This window comes from Macaca fascicularis, chromosome 14 (assembly GCF_037993035.2).
Source record: "Macaca fascicularis isolate 582-1 chromosome 14, T2T-MFA8v1.1".
NCBI lineage: Eukaryota > Metazoa > Chordata > Mammalia > Primates > Cercopithecidae > Macaca > Macaca fascicularis.
Window position 1 is genome coordinate 122872349 of NC_088388.1, and position 20638 is coordinate 122892986.

General features: G+C 36.8%; 2 protein-coding genes across 2 annotated transcripts; one reads left to right on the forward strand and one right to left on the reverse strand.

Annotated features, from left to right (window-relative positions):
• Positions 1–7452: 7452 nt before the first annotated feature.
• LOC135967261 (olfactory receptor 10D1B-like) lies at positions 7453–8385 on the forward strand. The gene has a single exon (XM_065529720.1). It carries the CDS (start codon positions 7453–7455, stop codon positions 8383–8385), a length of 933 nt encoding a protein of 310 aa, XP_065385792.1.
• A 9923-nt stretch (positions 8386–18308) lies between these two features.
• LOC102114898 (olfactory receptor 8D1) lies at positions 18309–19912 on the reverse strand. The gene has a single exon (XM_015436055.3). The coding sequence runs from the start codon at positions 19910–19912 to the stop codon at positions 18989–18991; it is 924 nt and encodes a 307-aa protein (XP_015291541.3). The 3' UTR covers positions 18309–18988.
• Positions 19913–20638: the final 726 nt, after the last annotated feature.

Here is a 20638-nt window from a genome sequence, read left to right on the forward strand (position 1 = left end):
GTCACAATAATCTGTCTAATATTTAGTGGGATGTTGGAGTCTCCCACTATTATTGTGTGGTTATCGAATCCCTTTGTAGGTCTTTAAGAATTGCTGTATGAATCTGGTTGCTCCGTTGTTGAATATGTGTATATTTAGAATAGTTAGGTCTTCTTGTGAATTGGGCCCTTCACCATTATGTAATATTCTTCTTTGTCTTATCTTTGTTTGTTTAAATTCTATTCTGTCCAAACTACTAATAAGTCCATCAAAGGCATTCTTCATTTTTGTTACAGTATTTTTGATCTCTGGCTTTTACTGAGGGAGGAGGTCTTTCTTCAAATGTCACTCTCTTTGTTATCATTACTCATCTGTTATTGCATGCTGTCTACTTTATCCACTTAGAGCCCCTAGCATAAAAGCACATTTTAAATTCTCAGTCTAATTATCTAGGATTTCTGCCATATTTGAATGTGGTTCATATGCTTACTCTGTCTCTTCATCTGTGCTTTTTGCCTTTTGGTATATCTGGCAGTTTTTTTCTTGATAGCTGGACATGAGGTACTGAGTAAAAGAAACTATTAGAAATAGGACATTAGTAATGTGGTGGTAATGTGTGGGGGAAGGAAAAGCTTTCTATATTCCTATGGTTGGGTCTCAGTCTTTGGTGAGATTCTGCCTTTAGACTGTGAAGTTCACAAGTGCTTCTCAGTTCCTCCCCTGTCCTTAGTTGGGACAGAATGGCTAGAGTGTGTTAGAGGTGAGACTGTTTTCCTGCCACATAGAAGGTCAGAGCTGGCTGGAGTTGGCTGTTTTCTTTCCCCTAGGTCATTTAGGCCCTGATAAAACTCCAGCAGGTTAGGTGCTGATTTAGTAGTTTATCCTGAGGTCAGACTAAGAAAAACAGAATTCTTTGGAATACTTTAAAATGGTTCCTTTTCCACTCCCCCTGCCAGAAGCACTAAGGAACTTTTCCCCGATATTCACTATGAAAACCTGACCAAGCTTCTGGAAGCAAACCTCACAAAAGTGTGGAGACTCTCCTATAACTGGATGCCCCTAAGTTTTTGAATCTCATACTTGTCTACACTGAGCCAGAAACCATTCATCAATTACAGTTTAGGTTTTTCTACCCCAGCACTGGTTCTGATGGAGGTTTTCCATTCATGGTTTTCTGTTCCAGTAAGATGTGATTCTCTGTATTCACCTATTTCTCCAATTTTGGGGACAGTGGTTTTACCTGTGGCCTCACTCCTCTGATAGATCAAAGAAGAGTTGTTGATCTTTTAGTTTAGTCAGCTTCAGCTTTTTACTTGTTGGTAGGATAAAGGATTACCCTGAAGCTCTTACATGCTGGACCAGAAACCAGAAGTTGCCAATCGCTTTTCACAATCAGTTATTTATATTAATGAGAAATAACTGCAATAGAATTTTGAAGATTGTTTTGATATATGAACAGATTTAACTAGTATAAATTATTTGTGAAAGTTTATTTCTTGATGCTTGGTCTGAGGTGTTTATTTCCTGTTCTTACGATGCGTAAATCTTCATGGGTTCCATTAAGTCAAGAATTTGAAAGCTAACACACGAATAACTCAAGGGTATCCAAAACCACTGAAGGGGCTCCAGAGAGTTAATATGACCCAGACAAAGACTTAATATTCTGATACAATTGGACTGAAATGTGTTGGGGAGCATAAGCCTTTGAACATTTCTTCCAGCTTTCTCATAGTCTAGGAAGAAGTTTTTATGTTAGGTCAATCATATTCCTTCTCAAATCTTTATTACATGATGTAATCTCTGTGATGGTCAAAGTTGTTTAGAATACATATTTATAGCCTCTTGAAAATAATCTAATTGCGGCCGGGCACAGTGGCTCATGCTTGTAATCCCAGCACTTTGGGAGGCTGAGGCCACCTCAGGTGGATCACCTGAGATCAGGAGTTTGAGACCTTCCCGGCCAACATGGTGAAACTCCGTCTCTACTAAAAATAAAAAAATTAACCAGGCGTGGTGGCGGGCACCTGTAATCCTAGCTACTTGGGAGACTAAGGCACGAGAATCGCTTGAACCTGGGAGGCAGAGCTTGTAGTGAGCTGGGATTGTGCCACTGCACTCCAGCCTGGGTGACAGAGTGTGACTTTGTCTAAACAAACAAACAAAACAACAACAACAGAACACAACTGATTGCTCTCTAATTGATGTATAAAGCCAATATAATTTATGATATTTGTTTAAAAAAAGGTTGTACTATTAGATCAGCACCTTAAGACAAATAATTTTGGAACTCTGGTAAGTCTGAAATTATTGCAGGTGTTGGTAAATTTGAGGTACTCTAGAAGATGGTTTTCAAGGGGTAAACACCAGCAATTTTCTCTGAACTCCTTTTTATCAACAAAATTAGATTATTATTAGATATATATTTGGTGTCATGACAAAATGGGAGGCATGTAGCCACTTATGCCTAGTGTTCCATTATTGGAACACTAAGCATGTGGGAGTTATTTATATCCTACTGCTTAAAGTCATCGCCAAGGTCTGATTGCAAAAATTAAAAAATTGCAACTTCAGGTGTAAATGGGTTAAGAAAGACGGGTATTGTAATAAGTAATAGAGTTTTATACTTAAAGTTTTGTTAAATTTGTTTCTGAATTATGCAGTAAACACTACACTTAACTGCTTTATGATGCTGGTTTGAATCATAATAAAATAATATCTCTTAAGAGGATCAAGCTAGATCAGTGTCAGCTTTCTTTTTGTTACTTAGGAATGCTTCATATCCATAAACCCAAATAGAGGAGAACTATGGTATAAGTGACCATTACGCTCTTTCAGAGGTTGAGGACTTACCTTTTTGCAGGATGACTTAGAAATCTGTATCACTAGCCATGATATCTAGAGTAAACCTTAAATCTTCCTTTCCAAACTCTTGTTGGACATTTTTCCATATGCATATCCTGAATCGCATAAAGATTATTTTCTCTCCTGACTTAAATTCAATGAATCAATCTTTGGGGCATTAGGGTCCAAGTAACCATGCTTGATTATTGCCTCTTTGGCTTCTTTGAGAGAGTCTCCCACTGCCACCAACAAATGGACAGATAATATGTGAATAGTTATTTTTATTAGAATAATTGGGGGTTACTATAAATACATGAACACGAAACAGCAAAACCTTTCATTTAAAGGGTGGGATCTACCTCTATGGGTGAGGTCTTTTCAGTTATGTCTAGGACAAACTCTGCAGGCTTACTGAATATTTGAATTCATAAGTAGAAGTAAAACAAGGAGATACGCTGTTATTTCTGAATGAAATGAATATGATGCAAATTTATCTTTTTTACACCATAATCTGAAGTATGTTCTTGGGGATTATCATTAGGCACTAAAATTTCTCTGTAGTTGTACAACCTGTTAATTTAGTATAATATAATCTTGAGATACTCGTGTCTGTCTCCTGAGCTATAACCTGGTGCCATAAACTCATGTTGTGCACATGTACCCTAGAACCTAAAGTATAATAAAAAAAAATAAATACAAGAAAGAATAATATATAAAGACAGTTAATGGCTGCAAGGATGCCAGGAAAACTTTTCCAAATTTGGAAGTATGAATCTGTGAGTGATTTTTTCCCCTTACTCAGGGGCAATTTCTCTCTGCACCAAGTAATTTTGGAGACAGTGAAAGTGTAGTAGAAATAAGACTGAACATGGAGTCAGAAGATTTGGGTATAACTTACTCTTCACTTTTTAGTTTCAAAAAAGTTTTTAGGTCACTGATTTTCAATGTCCTCATCTGGAAATTACAACAATCTTGCAAGGCTTTTCTGAGAATGAATTAAGAGAAAATAAAATTACATTATAAAAGTAAAGCAATACAAAATAAGATTATTTAGAATTATTGTCTTTAAATGAATATTAGGAAGTCAGAATTAGTAACTACTCAGCAAAGCATTCCTACTGTTCTGTGTATGAGACCCAAATCTGCCCACTAACAGATGTAGATACTTGCTCAATTCACTTACATTCTTTGTGCCTTGGCTTTCTGATGCAAAATGGGAATTAACACTACCTGTTTTACAGAGTTTTGGTAAAGACTAAGAGAGTTAATATGCATAAAATATTCAGTACGATGCTTGTACGTATTTGTTTTTAACATAATTGAGGATTTTTGTTTTTTAAAGCTACATACCGTACACAAAAGCATCCCAATGAGCATCCACCATCCCAAGGGACTCTTCTTTAGCGGCATTCTGGCTTTCCCCATGGCATGTGCTTCTCTTCTTCTAAGATGCATTACAAATGGTATTAATTTGTTACTATGGTAATTACTACACATATATTCATAGTTCTTATTGGTTTTTCTGTTTGTTGTTTTGGGGGGGGTTTAAACTTTTATTTTGGGTTCAGGAGTACATGTGAAGGTTTGCTACATAGGTAAACTCATGTAATGGGGGTTCGTTGTGTGGATTATTTAATCACTCAGGTACTTAAGCCCAGTATCCAGTAGGTATCTTTTCTGCTCCTCTTCCCCTTCCCACCTTCAATCCTCAAGTAGACCCCCATGACCATTTCCTTCTTTGTGTTCATAAGTTCTTATCATTTAGCTCCCACTTATAAGACAGAACATGCAGTATTTTGTTTCCTGTTCCTGCATTAGTTTGCTAAGGGTAATGTTTTAAAGGTGAATAGATCTATCATGTTTGAAGTACAGGTGTTGAAATGTCACCACAGGCAAAGACATAAACATGTAAGAGACAGGCACAAAAAGAACCATGAACCCTTGAGGTCAGGGTTGGAGTCCATTCTTCAGACAAGCACACTGGGAAAAGGTGTATATATTTTCTCTTTCAAAGCATCTCACTTTTGCTATTTTATTTTGGGTGGCAAATGTGGTTAACTTTAATTGCTCCCTCTTAGCTACCAATGACTACATCATGAGAAATGCCCAACGGTATCTGAAGAAAGTAATCCAGGGAGAATGAGTGTGTTCAAGTCTTGATAGTATACCCCCTTGGGACCTCCTTCTATAAACACCAAATTTCAGTTCCTGAGGCTGAGATACCACACTCTTCTGGAAACCAGAGAATGTGACTTGGATTCTCTTTTACAATACTGCAGAAAATTCCACAATGATCTATGTGGGCTGCATGAGTGTTCAGAGGTATTAAAGTTTGAGATTTTGTATTTAAATGTATGATTCATTTAAGTGTATTTTTATATGAGGTGTTAGGCATGGGTCTGTGATCATTAGTTTTGTTTTTGTGTTGTTTTGTTTTACTGTATGAATGGCTAATTGTTTCAGAATTATTTGGTATTTGTTGAAAAGATCATTTTTCTCTATTCACTTGCCATTGCACAATTTGTCAAGAATTAATTGACCACATATGTGTGGTTCTGTTCTCAGAATCTCTGTTCTGTTCTATTGAGCTATAAGTCTCTTCATCAATACCATCAAGACCACATGGTCTTGATTTAACATAGCACTATAGTAAGTTTTAAAATCTGGTAGTATGAGCCCTCAAACTTTGTTGTTTTCCAAAAGCATTTGTTTATTACAATTATTATTTTTTACATATAAACTTTAGAATCATCTTCTTAATATCTAAAAAAAAAACCTGTTGGAATTCAGATGGAGATTGCATTGATGATACACGTTAGGGAGAATTGATTTCTTAACAATGTTGAGTCTTTCAATTCATAAACAGAGTTCATTTCTCCATTTTTATATGTCTTATTTGATTGCTTCCATTAATGTTTTATTTTCAATATACTGATCCTGCACATATTTTACTAGACTCAAAACTGTGTATTTTGGTGCTGTTATAAATGATAGTATTCATTTTACTTTTGATTTACAATTTTTGGTTGCTAATCTATGGAAATATATCACATTTTTGTATATTGACTTTGCATCCAGTGACTTTGCTAAACTCCCTTATTAGTTCTAGAAGCTTTTATTGTAGATTCCTCGGGATTTATTATGGAGATAAACATATTGTATGTAAATAGAAAAATTTTTTACTTTGTATCCTCTCGAGTTATTTCTGCCTTTGTCGCACTGGTTAGAACTCCCAGTATGATGTTAAATATTTCCAATCTCTTAAGCATCAATTCTACATTTCAGTTCTGAAAGTTTTCTCTGTTTCATTTTTTATAGTTTATATTTGTCTACTGAGAACTTCTAATCTTCCATTTATTTTAAATTTATTTATTTATACCTCATGGAGCACAGTCATAACAGACACTTTAATATTTTTGATAATTCTAAAGTCTGGGTAATCTCAGGGTTGGTATTTGTTGATCATCTCTTCTGTTGAGAATTGGTTACATTTTCTTGATTTTTTTGTATGCTAAATAATTTCAGATTTCATTCTGAATGCTTTTCATGTTATGCTATTTAGACTCTAGATCCTGTTAAAATTCTCTGGAGAATATTGATTCTTGTTTGTTTCTTTGTTCGTTTTAACACATTGTCAATCCATAGCATCAGACAAGTAGTTCCTCTTGCCTTCCATGGGCAATGTTTCCAATGTCAGTTCAATTTTCAAAGCCTTTAATATGCCGCATTGTGTTTGTCCTTCGAATGTACTGCTCAGAAGTTAGTATGAGATTTTGTCACTCAGGGGTCAAAGCTTTTGTGATACTTCCTTGGGTCTGTTCCACACATGCACAGCTTAGGAGTGAGCTCTGGCTTTGTTTCCTTCTCCAGCTCTCTTATCTAAAGAAATATATACCAATCTCCCCTGTCGACCCCTTTACACACACACACAAACACACGCCCACACACACACACACACTCCTCCATGCTTGCATCCTCTGTTCAGAAAGTGGAGTTTATCTCTAAGTTTTTGTTTCTCATGCTATTGCCTCATAGTTTTAAAATTGCGAAGACTGTTGTGACACAGCTGGAATTAAAACTAGAGAGAGAGACAATGCAGGAATTCCCTCACATGCTTTGATCACAGAAGCCTCTTTTATCAGGTTTCCTAGTGAAAAACATGGGTCATCTATTGGGGTTTCAGCATCCTGAGCAGCCTCCACTCTGTTCTGTAACTTTGGCCACCCTCCGTTCAAAACCACAAGATTAGAGGAGAAATGTAGCAGAAATTCGTATTTGTAGGGGTTTCTCCTCTAGGTTTGTCTCCTCTTGCCCATCTGCCTCTTCTGTTTGCTTTTCAGAGTTCTTAGGCAAATAAGTTTTGTGATTTTATATAAAGTTTTAATTGTATTCTGTGAGAAAGAGGCTGTGGTGACCTTAATCCAACTTGGCCAAAACCAAAAGTTAAAGACTACGGTCAAGAATTTTTATCATCCTTATATTTTTATGTAGATCTGACCCTACACAAGAAGGTTGATTGTGGAATGTTAAAACATGAAGCCAGCACATCTGTCACACAGCTTCCTGATTTGATGTCTGTATTCATACTTTGCAGGCCTGTGTTCTTTTTTGAGGTCCAACGCTCTGACAAAGATGAGGAAGTTCTCCGTGGTGACTGAATTCATCCTGCTGGGCATCACGCACACGGAGGGTCTGGAGACTATGCTGTTGGTTCTGTTTTTGTCCTTCTACATCTTCACTCTTATGGGGAACCTGCTCATCTTGCTGGCTATTGTCTCCTCCACTCGCCTTCACATGCCCATGTACTTCTTCCTGTGCAAGCTGTCTATTTTTGACATATTTTTCCCTTCTGTGAGTTCCCCTAAGATGCTGTGCTATCTTTCGGGGAACAGCCGAGCCATCTCCTATGCAGGCTGTGCATCCCAGCTATTCTTCTACCATTTCCTGGGCTGCACTGAGTGTTTCCTGTACATGGTGATGGCCTACGACCGCTTCGTTGCCATTTGTCATCCTCCACGCTACACCGTAATCATGAGCCACAGAGCGTGCGTCATCCTAGCCATGGGGACCTCATTCTTTGGCTGCATTCAGGCCACCTTTCTGACCACTCTCACCTTCCAATTGCCTTACTGTGGCCCCAATGAGGTGGACCATTATTTCTGTGATATCCCAGTCATGCTGAAGCTGGCTTGCGCAGATACCTCCGCCCTGGAGATGGTGGGGTTCATCAGCGTGGGCCTCATGCCCCTCAGCTGTTTCCTTCTCGTCCTCACCTCTTACAGTCACATCGTCTTCTCCATCCTGCAGATCCACTCTGCCGAGGGCCGACGCCGTGCCTTCTCCACCTGCAGCGCCCACCTCACTGCCATCCTCCTCTCCTTTATGCCAGTGGTTCTCATCTACCTGCAGCCCACCCCCAATCCCTGGCTTAATGCAACTGTTCAAATCCTGAATAACTTGGTCACCCCCATGCTGAATCCTTTGATCTATAGTCTGAGAAATAAGGAAGTTAAATATTCTCTGAGAAAGGTTCTGCAGCCAGTAGCTTTCCTTCCTGGGAGGTGATAGAAAAGGATCCGTAGCTTAACACTAATAACACCACAATACTTAAAAAGGTATTGCCTTTTGTGTAATAAGGAGCACAGATATTCTCATGGCCCCCTTTTACAGGTGACAAAGTGAAGACTTGAAGACATAAAATGAATGACTTAAGGTGAGGTAACTAATAAATTATCCTGTCCGGGAAAAATTATCTCTTGCCACTTGGCAAGACATTCTAGACCTTCCCTTCACTTGTCTCTTCAATTTTTCTGCCCTTACATCTTCTCCATCTCTCCTATTTCTCCTTACTCTGGCACTTTTTCATCTCCGCTGGCATGCTTATCTAATTAACCCATTAAGTGTCAGCACTGATTAAACAAACCTTCCTTTGATAGTGTAGAAGTTGCAGAAAAATGGAAGAGGTTCAGCTACATGGAGGTGGTATCCTGCAACTTCTTAAGCATAAAGAAGTTGTATAAAATAAAAAAACTTCTGGATGGAATGTAAGGCAGGTCTCTTATGGATGAATCCGAGGAACTAGTGCACTCTGTCACCTATAAAGCCTGTCTGTTAGTCTTAGATCTATAAACAGGCCTTGGTCTGGTGCTGAAGCAGTAGGTGAAAGAGAATGTGGAGAGGGTGGATAAAAGGAGTCTGTGAGGGGTGACTGCTTCTGTTGTTTTTTAGTATTAGAAAATGTGAGCCTGGCTGTGTAATCCCCGGCACCGACATGGGGCATTGCAAAGTCCAAGCTGCTGTTTTATGGTTTGGATACTCTGTTTACACAAAGCCTTTGACTTCAGTTTTCTCCCACCTATATGTCTTTGTTCTTCCTAGTGAGCTTAACATAAGAAATGTGCTATTTACAATTCAGACCACAATTTGATGGGAAGAAGAGCAGTGAGAAGATGGTGATGGGAAAGAAGGGGACTGTGGGAAGAAAAGGGGGTGCCAAGGAGGGAAAGGCAGAGGCAAGTCTCCCTTCCTTTTGACTCTCTTCAGGATCTGAGGTCAGTCAAGAAATCTGAGGTCAGCCAGGGAATCTGCCAGATTGAATCAGACAAAACGTTTGTTTGGACCTCATATGAGGGTAGTGAGCAGATCCACGCTTTTGAAGGAAGCACACTTTTTCCTGCTCAATTTTCTCAAGCTCTGCGCCTTTTATTCTCTCCACCTGCAGTGCTCTTTCAAGTCTTCAGCTGGACAAACTCATTCCCATCATTCAACGCCCAGTTCAAATGCCATTTACCATGCAAAAACTTTATCTCAAGCAGAGTCAGAGTCCCCACTTTTCTATGTTTTGAATCAGACTTGACAATGTCATCACTCCATTGTGTCGGAATATGTTTTGGCAAAGCATTTTCGAAAAGCAAAAGTCAGATAGGTTCATGGAGCGTGAGGACAAAAAAGGGCCCATTGGGGATGGACAATACAGAAGTGACAGCTCATTTGTTGACCTGATGTAGGTCTGAATCCCAGATGATTTTTTGTTGTGGTTGGTGAAACAGAATTTCAGTCTTCTCATATCTGTCAGTTTTTGTTCACCTATTAAGCATCTCCAGAGTAATGAGAGCATATTCTTCTTCTAGCTTTTGAGAAAAAACTTCAGTGATAGTCACAGTCCTTGTCCTTTAAAGAGTTTTTATCAAATGAGGAAACATTATAGCAATCATTTTCATATTTGTTCAAAAAAACATTTATGAAGCTGTCATTTAGGCAAAGCGCAAAATAGAGAGGAAGGCAGGGAAATAGAGCACCAAAGACCAAAATGTAGTAAGTGAACTAATGCACACATTCAATAGATAACTGAGGATATCAAGGCCCTCCGTCTAATCCTTCCTTCTCCTACTTACTTAAAGTTTGGCCCAGAAGAAAATGAGTTGTTGAGGTGAGAAAATCTTCATTAAGAGAAATTTAAGTCATCATTGCTTACTAAGCAACCTTAATAAGCAGGGATCTTAGTAAGTAGAAGAAGAAATTCATATATATATGTGTGTGTGTGTGTATATATGTGTATGTTCTGTCTCGAGTTGTGAGCCTCGTTTTCTTCCATCGCAACATGGAAATAGCAATGCCTTTCTTTCATTGCTGTTGTAAAGATTGAATGACACAAAAGCAAAATACTCATCTGACTTAATGTAGGGACTCCAAAAACTTGGTAATTATAATATTTTTTGTATTTTTAAGAATTGTTTTTAGCTTACTCCCTCACTTCATTCTGGTCTTTAATGCTCAAATGTTACAACCACAGAGAATACTTCTACACTTATACTGTTAAAGTACTCTCCCCCCTTCATCACACTTTTCTTACGTATCTTGCTAAATGTATATATTTTTAACTTTCGTTTTAGGTTCAGTTTTCTCTGCTTTAGTTTTTGGAGTTTATATTTGTCTACTGAGAACTTCTACTCTTTCATTTACTTTAAATTTGTTTATTTATATCTTACGGAGCACAGTCATAACAGATGCTTTAATATTTTTGATAATTCGAATGTCTGGGTAATCTCAGGGTTGGTATTTGTTGATCATCTCTTCTGTTGAGAATTGGTTACATTTTCTTGATTTTTTGTATGCTAAATAATTTCAGATTTCATTCTAGACACTTTTCATATTATGCTATTTAGACTCTAGATCCTGTTAAAATTCTCTGGAGAATATTGATTTTTGTTTGCTTGTTTGTTTGTTTTAACACATTGTCAATCCATAGCATCAGACAAGTAGTTCCTCTTGCCTTCCATGGGCAATGTTTCCAATGTCAGTTCAATTTTCAAAGCCTTTAATATGCCGCATTGTGTTTGTCCTTCGAATGTACTGCTCAGAAGTTAGTATAAGATTTTGCCACTCAGAGGTCAGTCTAAGACCTGGGTGCTGTTTCAAATTGTGATTCAGTTTTCAAAGACTTTGTGATACTTCCCCGGGTCTGTTCCACACATGCTCAGCTTAGGAGTGAGCTCTGGCTTGTTTTTCTTCCCCAGTTCTCTTATCTGAAGAAATATACACCAGTCTTCCCTGCTGACCCCTTTACACACACACACACACACACACACACACACACACACACACACACACACTCCTTCATTTATTATTATAAACTAGGGTTAATAATGGAAATGTAAGATTCATTTAACATTCAAAAGTCAATCAGTGTAATTCACCAATAAACAAGACAAAATAGAAAAACCTGTGTGCATTCTCATTAAAAACTCTCAGGAAATTTGGAATAGAGCAGCATGTCCTCAACCTGTAAAAAAGCATCTACTAAGATTGTCGGCTAACATTATGCTTAACGGTGAACCATTGAATGCTTCCTCTGTCTGTTTTTGAGCTTTCATCTCTCATTTCTAAATTCATCCTTTTTACAGTCTCTTAATAATGAAACTGAGCCTTGTAAAATAGTTCTTCTTTGCCCTTGGATAATGTGTTATGTGTCGTCAATACAGGGCCCTGGAGGGACACCTAAAGAGAAACGGATTTTGTCCTCCTGGTAAAGGCTTGTCTCTCTTGCCCATATTCTATAGAGCATATTTTCTTTTTCTCCACTGTAGGGCCTCTCATGGTTTCTTCCATGCTAGGCTTGCGTGGGCTGGAAATTTCTCCAGCAGTTGGCCACCACTCATTTTTATTTATTTATTTTTTCACCACTAAACTGAGGCAGTGGTGGCATTGCCAAGAGACTTGAAAGAAACTTGCAACCCAAAGGAGATCAATGTTCTTCCTATCTCAGGGCACATGCACGTACCCTGGGGGGTGGTCCCACAGGGCAATTAATGCAGCAAGCTAGGTACACAGTTTTTACCTGATGCAGCCAGCCTGCTGCCTCAGCCCAAGATGGACAGTTTTATCATTTAGATAACTAAATCTTGCTAATTGTGCAGCATTAGGTAGACAGTTTGGAGACCATAATCCAAATTAAATATATAAATGCTTTGAAAATTATGCTTCATATAGAAAATATAAATTAGCAATGACTATATAAGTAATATACATTTATGTATAAGAATATACATTTATTATAAACAAATATAAAACATGCAAGCATAGAATAAAGACAAATAGCACACTCCTCAGAAATAACCATAATAATATATTCCTGTACAATTTTCATCAATATATGTGAGGGTGTATTCATTTACTTATATAACTACTAGATGACATTTAATTTGGTATAATCTTTCTGAAATGTGATATATAGCAAACGTTTATAAAATATTCTTATCATTGACCCAGAAACTACTTTTCTAAGAACAAATTTTAAGGAAAGAGTATGAATAATAATTTAGCTATTAGAATGACTTGACATTTTGTATCATCAAAAAGGAAAACTAAAAGAAACCTAATTGTTTAAAAAAAAGGAATGAACTATCACTCAGTAAATATTAGCTATTCCTATTAACAGGACGTCTTAGAGCTGAAAATAGTCATCAAGTTTATTTGATCAATTCACCGTTTTTAATTGAGGCCCAGAAAGAGGACACTATATGCCTCAATAGTCATTCCATGATAATGTAAATATGTATCTAATTAACAGTTTATCTTCTACTATGCTATTTTATCTACTATAATAACAAACAAATTAAAATACCATTTAAATTGTAATTAAAATAAAATGAAGGGGAGGACGAGCATAGCTGATTTTTTTCACTTTGTTCCATTTTCCTCAAGCATAGCTGATTTTTTTCACTTTGTTCCATTTTCCTACTTAATGGATTGTACTTATTTGGCTTCACACTCGGCCTTTCTACAGGGAAAGAATGAGTCATGCGGACTGCATTATGCAAGTTCCGGTGACAAACTCAGTTCTCCTTTAAATTAATATATTGACCTTCTGGTTGTGGATCTATCTCCCATGTAACCTGACTGAATCAGAAGACTGACAATACCTTCCAATGTCCTGCATTTGTTGTAATTTAAAAACTAGCATCTGCTCCTGTGCATCAGCTGGTTGAGCTTGGTTACTGTGAAATCCATTCCCAAAAGAATGATTTCCTCTGCAGACAAAATTAGATGTGCAAGCTTGCAGAGCTGAGGGCAGATTCTAGACTAAAATTAATATAGCAGGGCTGTGACTGTCATTCTGTGGGGCGTTTTGAACAGCCTGCCAGGCTTCTCCTGGGGTGCACTTATCTATATTAAATATTCCCTACACAATTATACTGATAGAACTGTGGAAGACAGAGGCTTAGGCGTTTTGTGCTGGAGCCAGGTTTCCAGTGTAAGTCCTCTAAGTCCTGGTTCTATGCTCTTTTGATAATTCTTAAATTTTTCTACTAAAGTAACTCAAATGGCAGATAAGAGTTAATATGCTAAAGGCATGAAATGAGGAGGAGAATACAGGTTAAAATTGTGGCAATTTTTAAGTGTCTTATTTATATTCAACCTTCTAGTACATCAACAATTTTCACATAAAAATTGCTGGGTTTACACCATCACATTTTTAAGCCAAATTAGGTCTTTAAGAAAATGAACTCTGTTTATGCTTTACATGAGTTTTCCCAAGTCTGTCTTCAGCTGTGCCTTGTCCACAATTTGAGAAACACTGTATTGTTTTCTTCCCAGCCATGTTAAAAGACACTGTGAATGTTTGTGAGAGATTAATGTTTGTGGATGATGTTATCACTCCTAAATAGATTGTAAACCTGTATGCAGAAAGGCATGTGTATATGTATTGGGTCTGACATTTCATTACAAATAACTATTTCTCAATATGTTGAGATTCTCTTTAAGGTTTATAGCCATAAAACTGATAGCTTCCTGAGAAGTGCATGTACAACTTGCCTGTACCCATTTTAGGAAAAAGAAAATCCAAGACTTTAAAGAAGAAAGGGCTTCATAGTTTTCAAGTCAGAGGAATCATAACAAATGATGTTGTATCAAATTTATAAAGATTTACAATTTTATGTTTTCCCACATTTTACTTATCTTACTCCCATGACGGTTTTATAAGAAAGGAAGAATTAGAGTAGTGTAATTTCTTTACAAATGAGTATATCCAGGAATACAATTTCACAAGCGAATCTGGAGCCAGGGCTTCCTGTCTCCCAATTTACTCATGGCCTCCTCACTAGGAAAGATAAAGGAGACCAAAACTACAACCAGTACAGAAATGAATCTGTATTAGTCCGTTTTCACATTGCTATAAGGAACTGCTGGAGACTAGGTAATTTATAAAGAAAAGAAGTTTAATTGACAATTGACTCACAGTTCTGCATGACTGGGGAAGCCTCAGGAAACTTGCAATCACGGCAGAAGGGAAAGCAGGCACATCTTACATGGCAGGAGGTGTGAGACAGAGCAGGAAAAACTACCATTTATAAAATCATCAGATCTTGTGAGAATTCACTCACTATCACAAGAACAGCATGGAGGAAACCGCCCCCATAATCCAGTCACCTCCCTCTCTTGACACTTAGGGATTACAGGTCCCTCTGTCAACACATGGATGTGGACACAGGGCTAAACCATATGAGTCCTTGACATGTAGTGTAGTAAATGGTCATATTTGGCTGATTCTGTGAAGTTAAACATTGCTCCATTTGTTTATTGGCTACTGGACATTCTGTTTTCAGTGTGAATTCCTGCTTATATCCTTTGCCTGGTTTTCTATTAGGCTTCTTGTCCTTCACTTATTAATTTGTGGGGTTTTTTAAAGTATGGATATCAATCGTTTTGTGTTTCAATTATCCTTTTCTGATTTGTAGCTTGCCTTTAGCTTCTGTATGATGCCTTTTATTGTGAAGTTTTTTAATGTGGCTAAATTTATGACTCATTTTCTTTAAAAATTATGCTCACTTGAAGTCATCAAGTCCTCTATATTCTCCTATTTTTATATTATAATCATTTCAGAATAATTACATATAGCAAAATGAACAGGTATTAAGTATATAATTCAATGAGTTTTGATAAATATATTCACTCAAATAACTAGTACACTTATCAAGATAAAGAGTAGCAGTGCAAAATATGGGTTATGGGGCAAATCCAGCCCATAGTTTAGTATTGTTTATGAGCTAATATCACTTTTTACATTTTTAAATGGCTGAAAAAAATTAAAATAAGATTATATAAAATTCAAATTTTAATATTTATAAATAAAATTGTATTGTACAAGGCCACATTCATTCATTACAATATAATTGTTGAGTAGTTGCAATGGAAACCTTATGGTCTGTGGATTCTAAAATATTTGTTATCTGGTTCTTTAGAGAAACATGTCAGTCTCTGATACAGGCCATTTCTATCACCTGAGAAAGTCCTTTTGTGTTTATATCCAGTATGAGTACTTACTTTTTCCAAAGAAACAATCACCATTATGAATTTTATCTTCACAGGTTTGTAGTGCCTATTCTTGCACTTGAAATAAATTGATTCATATTGTGAGTACTCTTGTGTTTGTAGTTTCTCGAACTGGACATATTATTAAATGATATTCATCTGTTTTGTTGCATGCCTCAATAGATTATCCCTTTTTATTACTAAGTGGTGTTCCATTATACATACATTCCATAATTTGCTTCTCTGTTTATCAGATGATGGACATTTCTTGATTTTTCTGCTATTATCAATAAAGATTTAATAGACATTCTAGTATATTTTTGTTTCTGCACTGTTTTGACATTTTACACTACAACGTGTAATATCTGAGAGATGCCATTTCTCTGAATCCTCTCCAATACTTAGTATTTTAATCTTTTAAATTTTAATCCCTCTAGTGGTGTGTAATGGTATCTCTTTGTGGTTTTAATTTGAATTCTCCTGATGACTATTAATATTGAAATTGCTTAATGTATTTGTAAGCCTTAGTATACAGTTTATGTAAAGTTTCTTTTACTCATTTTTTAATAATTGGTCGTAGGAATTATTTATAAAAGTTGGATATAAGTCATCTGTTGGACACATTTGTTTTGTGTTTGTGTATGTGTGTGTACATTATTTTTTTCCAGGCTGTGTGTGCACTTTCTTTTTTTTCTAAAACAATGTCTTTTAATAATAAAAAATTAAAATTTTGATGGAGTCTCATTTATCATTTTTCTTGGTATTCTATGTAAGAAATGTTTGACTACCTCCCAGTCACAAAGATAGGTCTTATGTTCCCTTCTGTAACCAATTTCTAGTTAGTGCGTGTGTATGGTATGAGGAATTGAATCAGGTTCAGCTTTTGGAAACAGATATCTAGTCAATCAGAACAATCTCTTGAACAGATTTGCTTTTCCTTGTTGATTTCCATCAGTGCATATGCATGAAAATAATAAAGATAAACAAATAGAATATAGGGTACAAAATAGGTCCCTAAATAGATGGTCAACTGATCTCAACAAAGGAAAATGTCAAGGAAAGTTGGTAGTGCTATGATGCATGCAAATCATGGTGAATCTAAAAATAATTATGCTGAATTAAAGACATCAAGCAAGAGTACATAATGTATGGCCTTATAAACACAAAATTCTTGGAAACGCTAGCTAATGTACAGTGACAAAAGTGGATTCATGATTGCCTAGGGAACGGTGGAAAAAACTTGAGGGAAGGATTACAAAGGAGTATGAGAGAAGTTTGTATAAAGTTCAAAAAAAAAAAAAAAGAAAATGACCAATTGTACAAGTCAATATAGTAGGTACTTCTTGAAGATGGGTATTGACTTGGGAAGTGCATAAGGGGGCCTCCGGGAGTGATGCTAGCATTCTATATCTTTACCTGGAGAGTCACTAAACAGATATAAACATCATTAGCAATTAAAAGAACTATACTCTTGGTGCATTTTCTGTGTATACATACATAAAATTCATTGAAATGCAGTGGAGGAATGTCTTTAAAATGCTTGGAGTAGAAGATGAAGCCCTTTGAACCCCTGTATTCAACACAGACACACAAAAATAATGTTAAAACACCCCTAAAACATTATCCTCATTTATTTGTATGCTACATACTTGTTTCAATGTGAAAGGAAAAGAAAGAATGTCTGTTAAAGCACTACGGACTTTTTATTCAAGTGTGTCATACGTATCGTATCATTTGTCATGCCTGTCTTCTTAATATATAATTTGCATATTGTCCCTACCAGTACTATTTCACAAAATTATTTTAATGGCTGCTCTTTAGTCTACTGTATATCTATACCATATTTATTCTACTGGACATCTGAATCTTACTCAAACGTGTAACTTTGAAGAACATTTAACTCAATTCATTATTTTGTTATTGTCAATATATTTATAGCTCTGCCTTTGACAACGTTACTTTTATTTCTTAAGTATACATGCCTAGATGTTGAATAACTTGGTAAAAGGTTGTATGGAATTATTTGGCATATATTATTTAATATATATTATCAAACTGTCTTACAGAAATTAATACAGGTATTTATATATATTATCATTCTTGTTTACCTCACCTTTAAGATTAAAATATTATTTACCATTTCACAGGTAAATAAGCATATGACTTATTATTTTATTTGAATTTTTTAATGTGGTTGACCAAGTTTAATAGCTACTATATATATATATATAAAATGAACATTGCATATATAATATTCACAGTGAATGACTTCTGCATACTTTTCTATGGGATATGAATATTTTTTGTATCAACTTGTAATCACCATTTATGTATTTTTATTTTGGTCAGCTAAAATTCTTTTTCTCTTCTCCATTGATTCTTCTTTTCCCTTCTGTAGTAAGACCAAAACATCCTAATAAGTGTGCTGATGAGGGGTTTTTCCAGCACAAAAAGGATTTTGTGTCACTTTTCTTAAGACTTACTTCGAATTTCCCAATTATAATTTTGAATCTTCTGTATTTCTTGATTCTACTTTTCTCTAAAATAGCCTCGCCTTTTTTTTCCTCTTAACTGATTGTTATTTGTTTTTCTAAATCCCAGGGTATATGTAGGAAGAATGTGGGAGTTATATCTTCCCTGTGAGGAAGGTTTTACAACATTAGGCAACTCCATTGCAATAGATAGTGAAAACACATGGTCAGAGGTCCCTTAGTGTAGAACTGTGGTGTTAAAGTAGATAAATAAATACAAAAAACAAACAAACAAAAAAAACTCAGGTCCATAAGGAACAACAAAGAAATGGAAATAAAGAGATTTTTAATATACTGAGTAGAAAAAAATAGGAAAAGCGTTTTGAGTAAGACCTGCTGACTAGAATTGCTATTCTTGTTCTTAACTTTTTCTTTTCTTTTCTTTTCCCTTGTGTATTTGTCTAATTCCCTGAAGAATTAATAGATATCCGGGATCAGGCTAACATTCCTCTTAGCATTCACATCAGTGGACAACTCAGTGCCTCCCACATAGCAAGTATTCAAGAAGCAAACATGAGATATTAGGAAGAGAGGACTAACACTGGAGAAAATCCGAATTTTCATGTCTTCTCTATCACAATTGGTAAGAAAAATTAAAACTACCTAGACCTCGGTTTTCCTATCAAAAGATAAGAATGTCAATACCTGCTTTACAAATTATTTTATTTCATTGAGAAGGCTGAATCAATCATAGATGGGAAAGTAATTTTAAAATCTAGATATTATGTATGTTACAACAGAATAACATGAAAAATAGAAAAAAAAGAATGCATGTTCACTGGAACTATTCATTTCTCCCATCTATAAATCCCCCAAATCAGGACTCATTTTCCTACTAAGACCTTCCTCAATGCTTTCTTCACATCCTTGTTCCTCAGACTGTATATTAAAGGGTTCAGCATGGGGATCACTGTGGTGTAGAATACAGAGGACACCTTCTCCTGGTCCAGGGAGTTACTTGAAGGGGGCTTGAAATACATGAAGGTAATGGACCCAAAGAAGATCCCCACAGCCATGAGATGAGAGCTGCATGTTCCAAAAGCTTTGGACCGGCCCTCTGAGGAGCGGATGTGAAGGATGCTGTAGAATATGAAGGCATAGGAGATAGCAACAGCTAGGGTGGGCACCAAGGTGTTAAACCCCGCAATGATAAAAAGCAGAAGCTCATTGAGGTATGTGTTGGAGCAGGAGAGATTGAGGAGGGGAAGAACATCACAGAAGTAATGGTTGATAATGTGGGATTTGCAAAAGGACAGTTTCATCATGGCACTTGTATGAGCCAAGGCAGAGAGAAAGCCCAGGAAGAAGGCAGCCAGCACTAGCGGTGAGCAGACCCATGAGGACATGATCACGTTATAAAGCAGTGGGCTACAGATGGCAACGTAGCGATCATACGCCATGGCAGTCAGGAGGTAACCCTCAGCCACCACAAAGACCACAAAGAAAAAGAGCTGGACCATGCACTCAGAGTAAAGGATTGTGTTCTTTCCTAGGAAGTTCACCAGCATTTTGGGAGTAATGACAGAGGAATAGCAGAAATCAACGAAGGACAAGCTACTGAGGAAATAGTACATGGGGGTGTGAAGCAGAGGGCTGACGGCAATCAGGAGAACCATGCCCAGGTTGCCCACTACTGTGACCAAATAGATACCCAAGAACAGGAGGAAGAGGGGCAGCTGGATCTCTGCTTGCTGTGTTAAACCAGCTAAGACAAACTGAGTTGCTGTAGAATAATTTTCCACGGTCATTCTTCTTTAGGCATTTCTGTGAAAACAGAAAGCGTGAATTACATTAACACGGGCCCTCACTGTTCTTCCAAACAAAACCAAACTGCATAAGCGAGGTTGACAGCAGCTAACAGACTGAGTCATAGTTTTCATTGTTTCTAACCTTGATACCTCTGCCTTGTCTCCCTAAAGTTCCCTGGGCCTCCTCCAAGTTGGTCCAGAATTTAAGTTACAAAAAAGTACTTCCTGACTGACTCAGTAACCTTTGCCTCCTGAATTTGGTAGGAAAAAAAGCAAATGTTTACTTTATGGGGAGAATTTCTGATAGCCAGTTTGTGACAGTTAAACAGGAGAAGAGATTGAAGGGAGATTCAATCACTTTTTCAATTTCCCCAGTTTTCTCCTACTCGAAGACCTACACATATTTCTCACAGTATCTGAAAACAAGGAGAGGATGAAGCCTCAGCCTCAGAGAATTGAAAATGTCTATTACTTCCAACTGGAGTGAGGGTGGGCATGGGGTTGGGTGTAAGGCATCTACTCATTGTGCTGAATAAAAATATCTCCAGGGTAATAATACTGCAGAAGTAGGAGTCTCCACATAACACCTCTGGTCCTCTGCTAAGCTGGAGAAGGGTGGGGGAGGCAAAAGCTTCATCATTGGAATCACTGATGAAGGACAATCTCTTGTAACCCAGGTGTTCATCTATAAAGTTCACAAAGAGAGTCTTATTGGACCTCAACTAT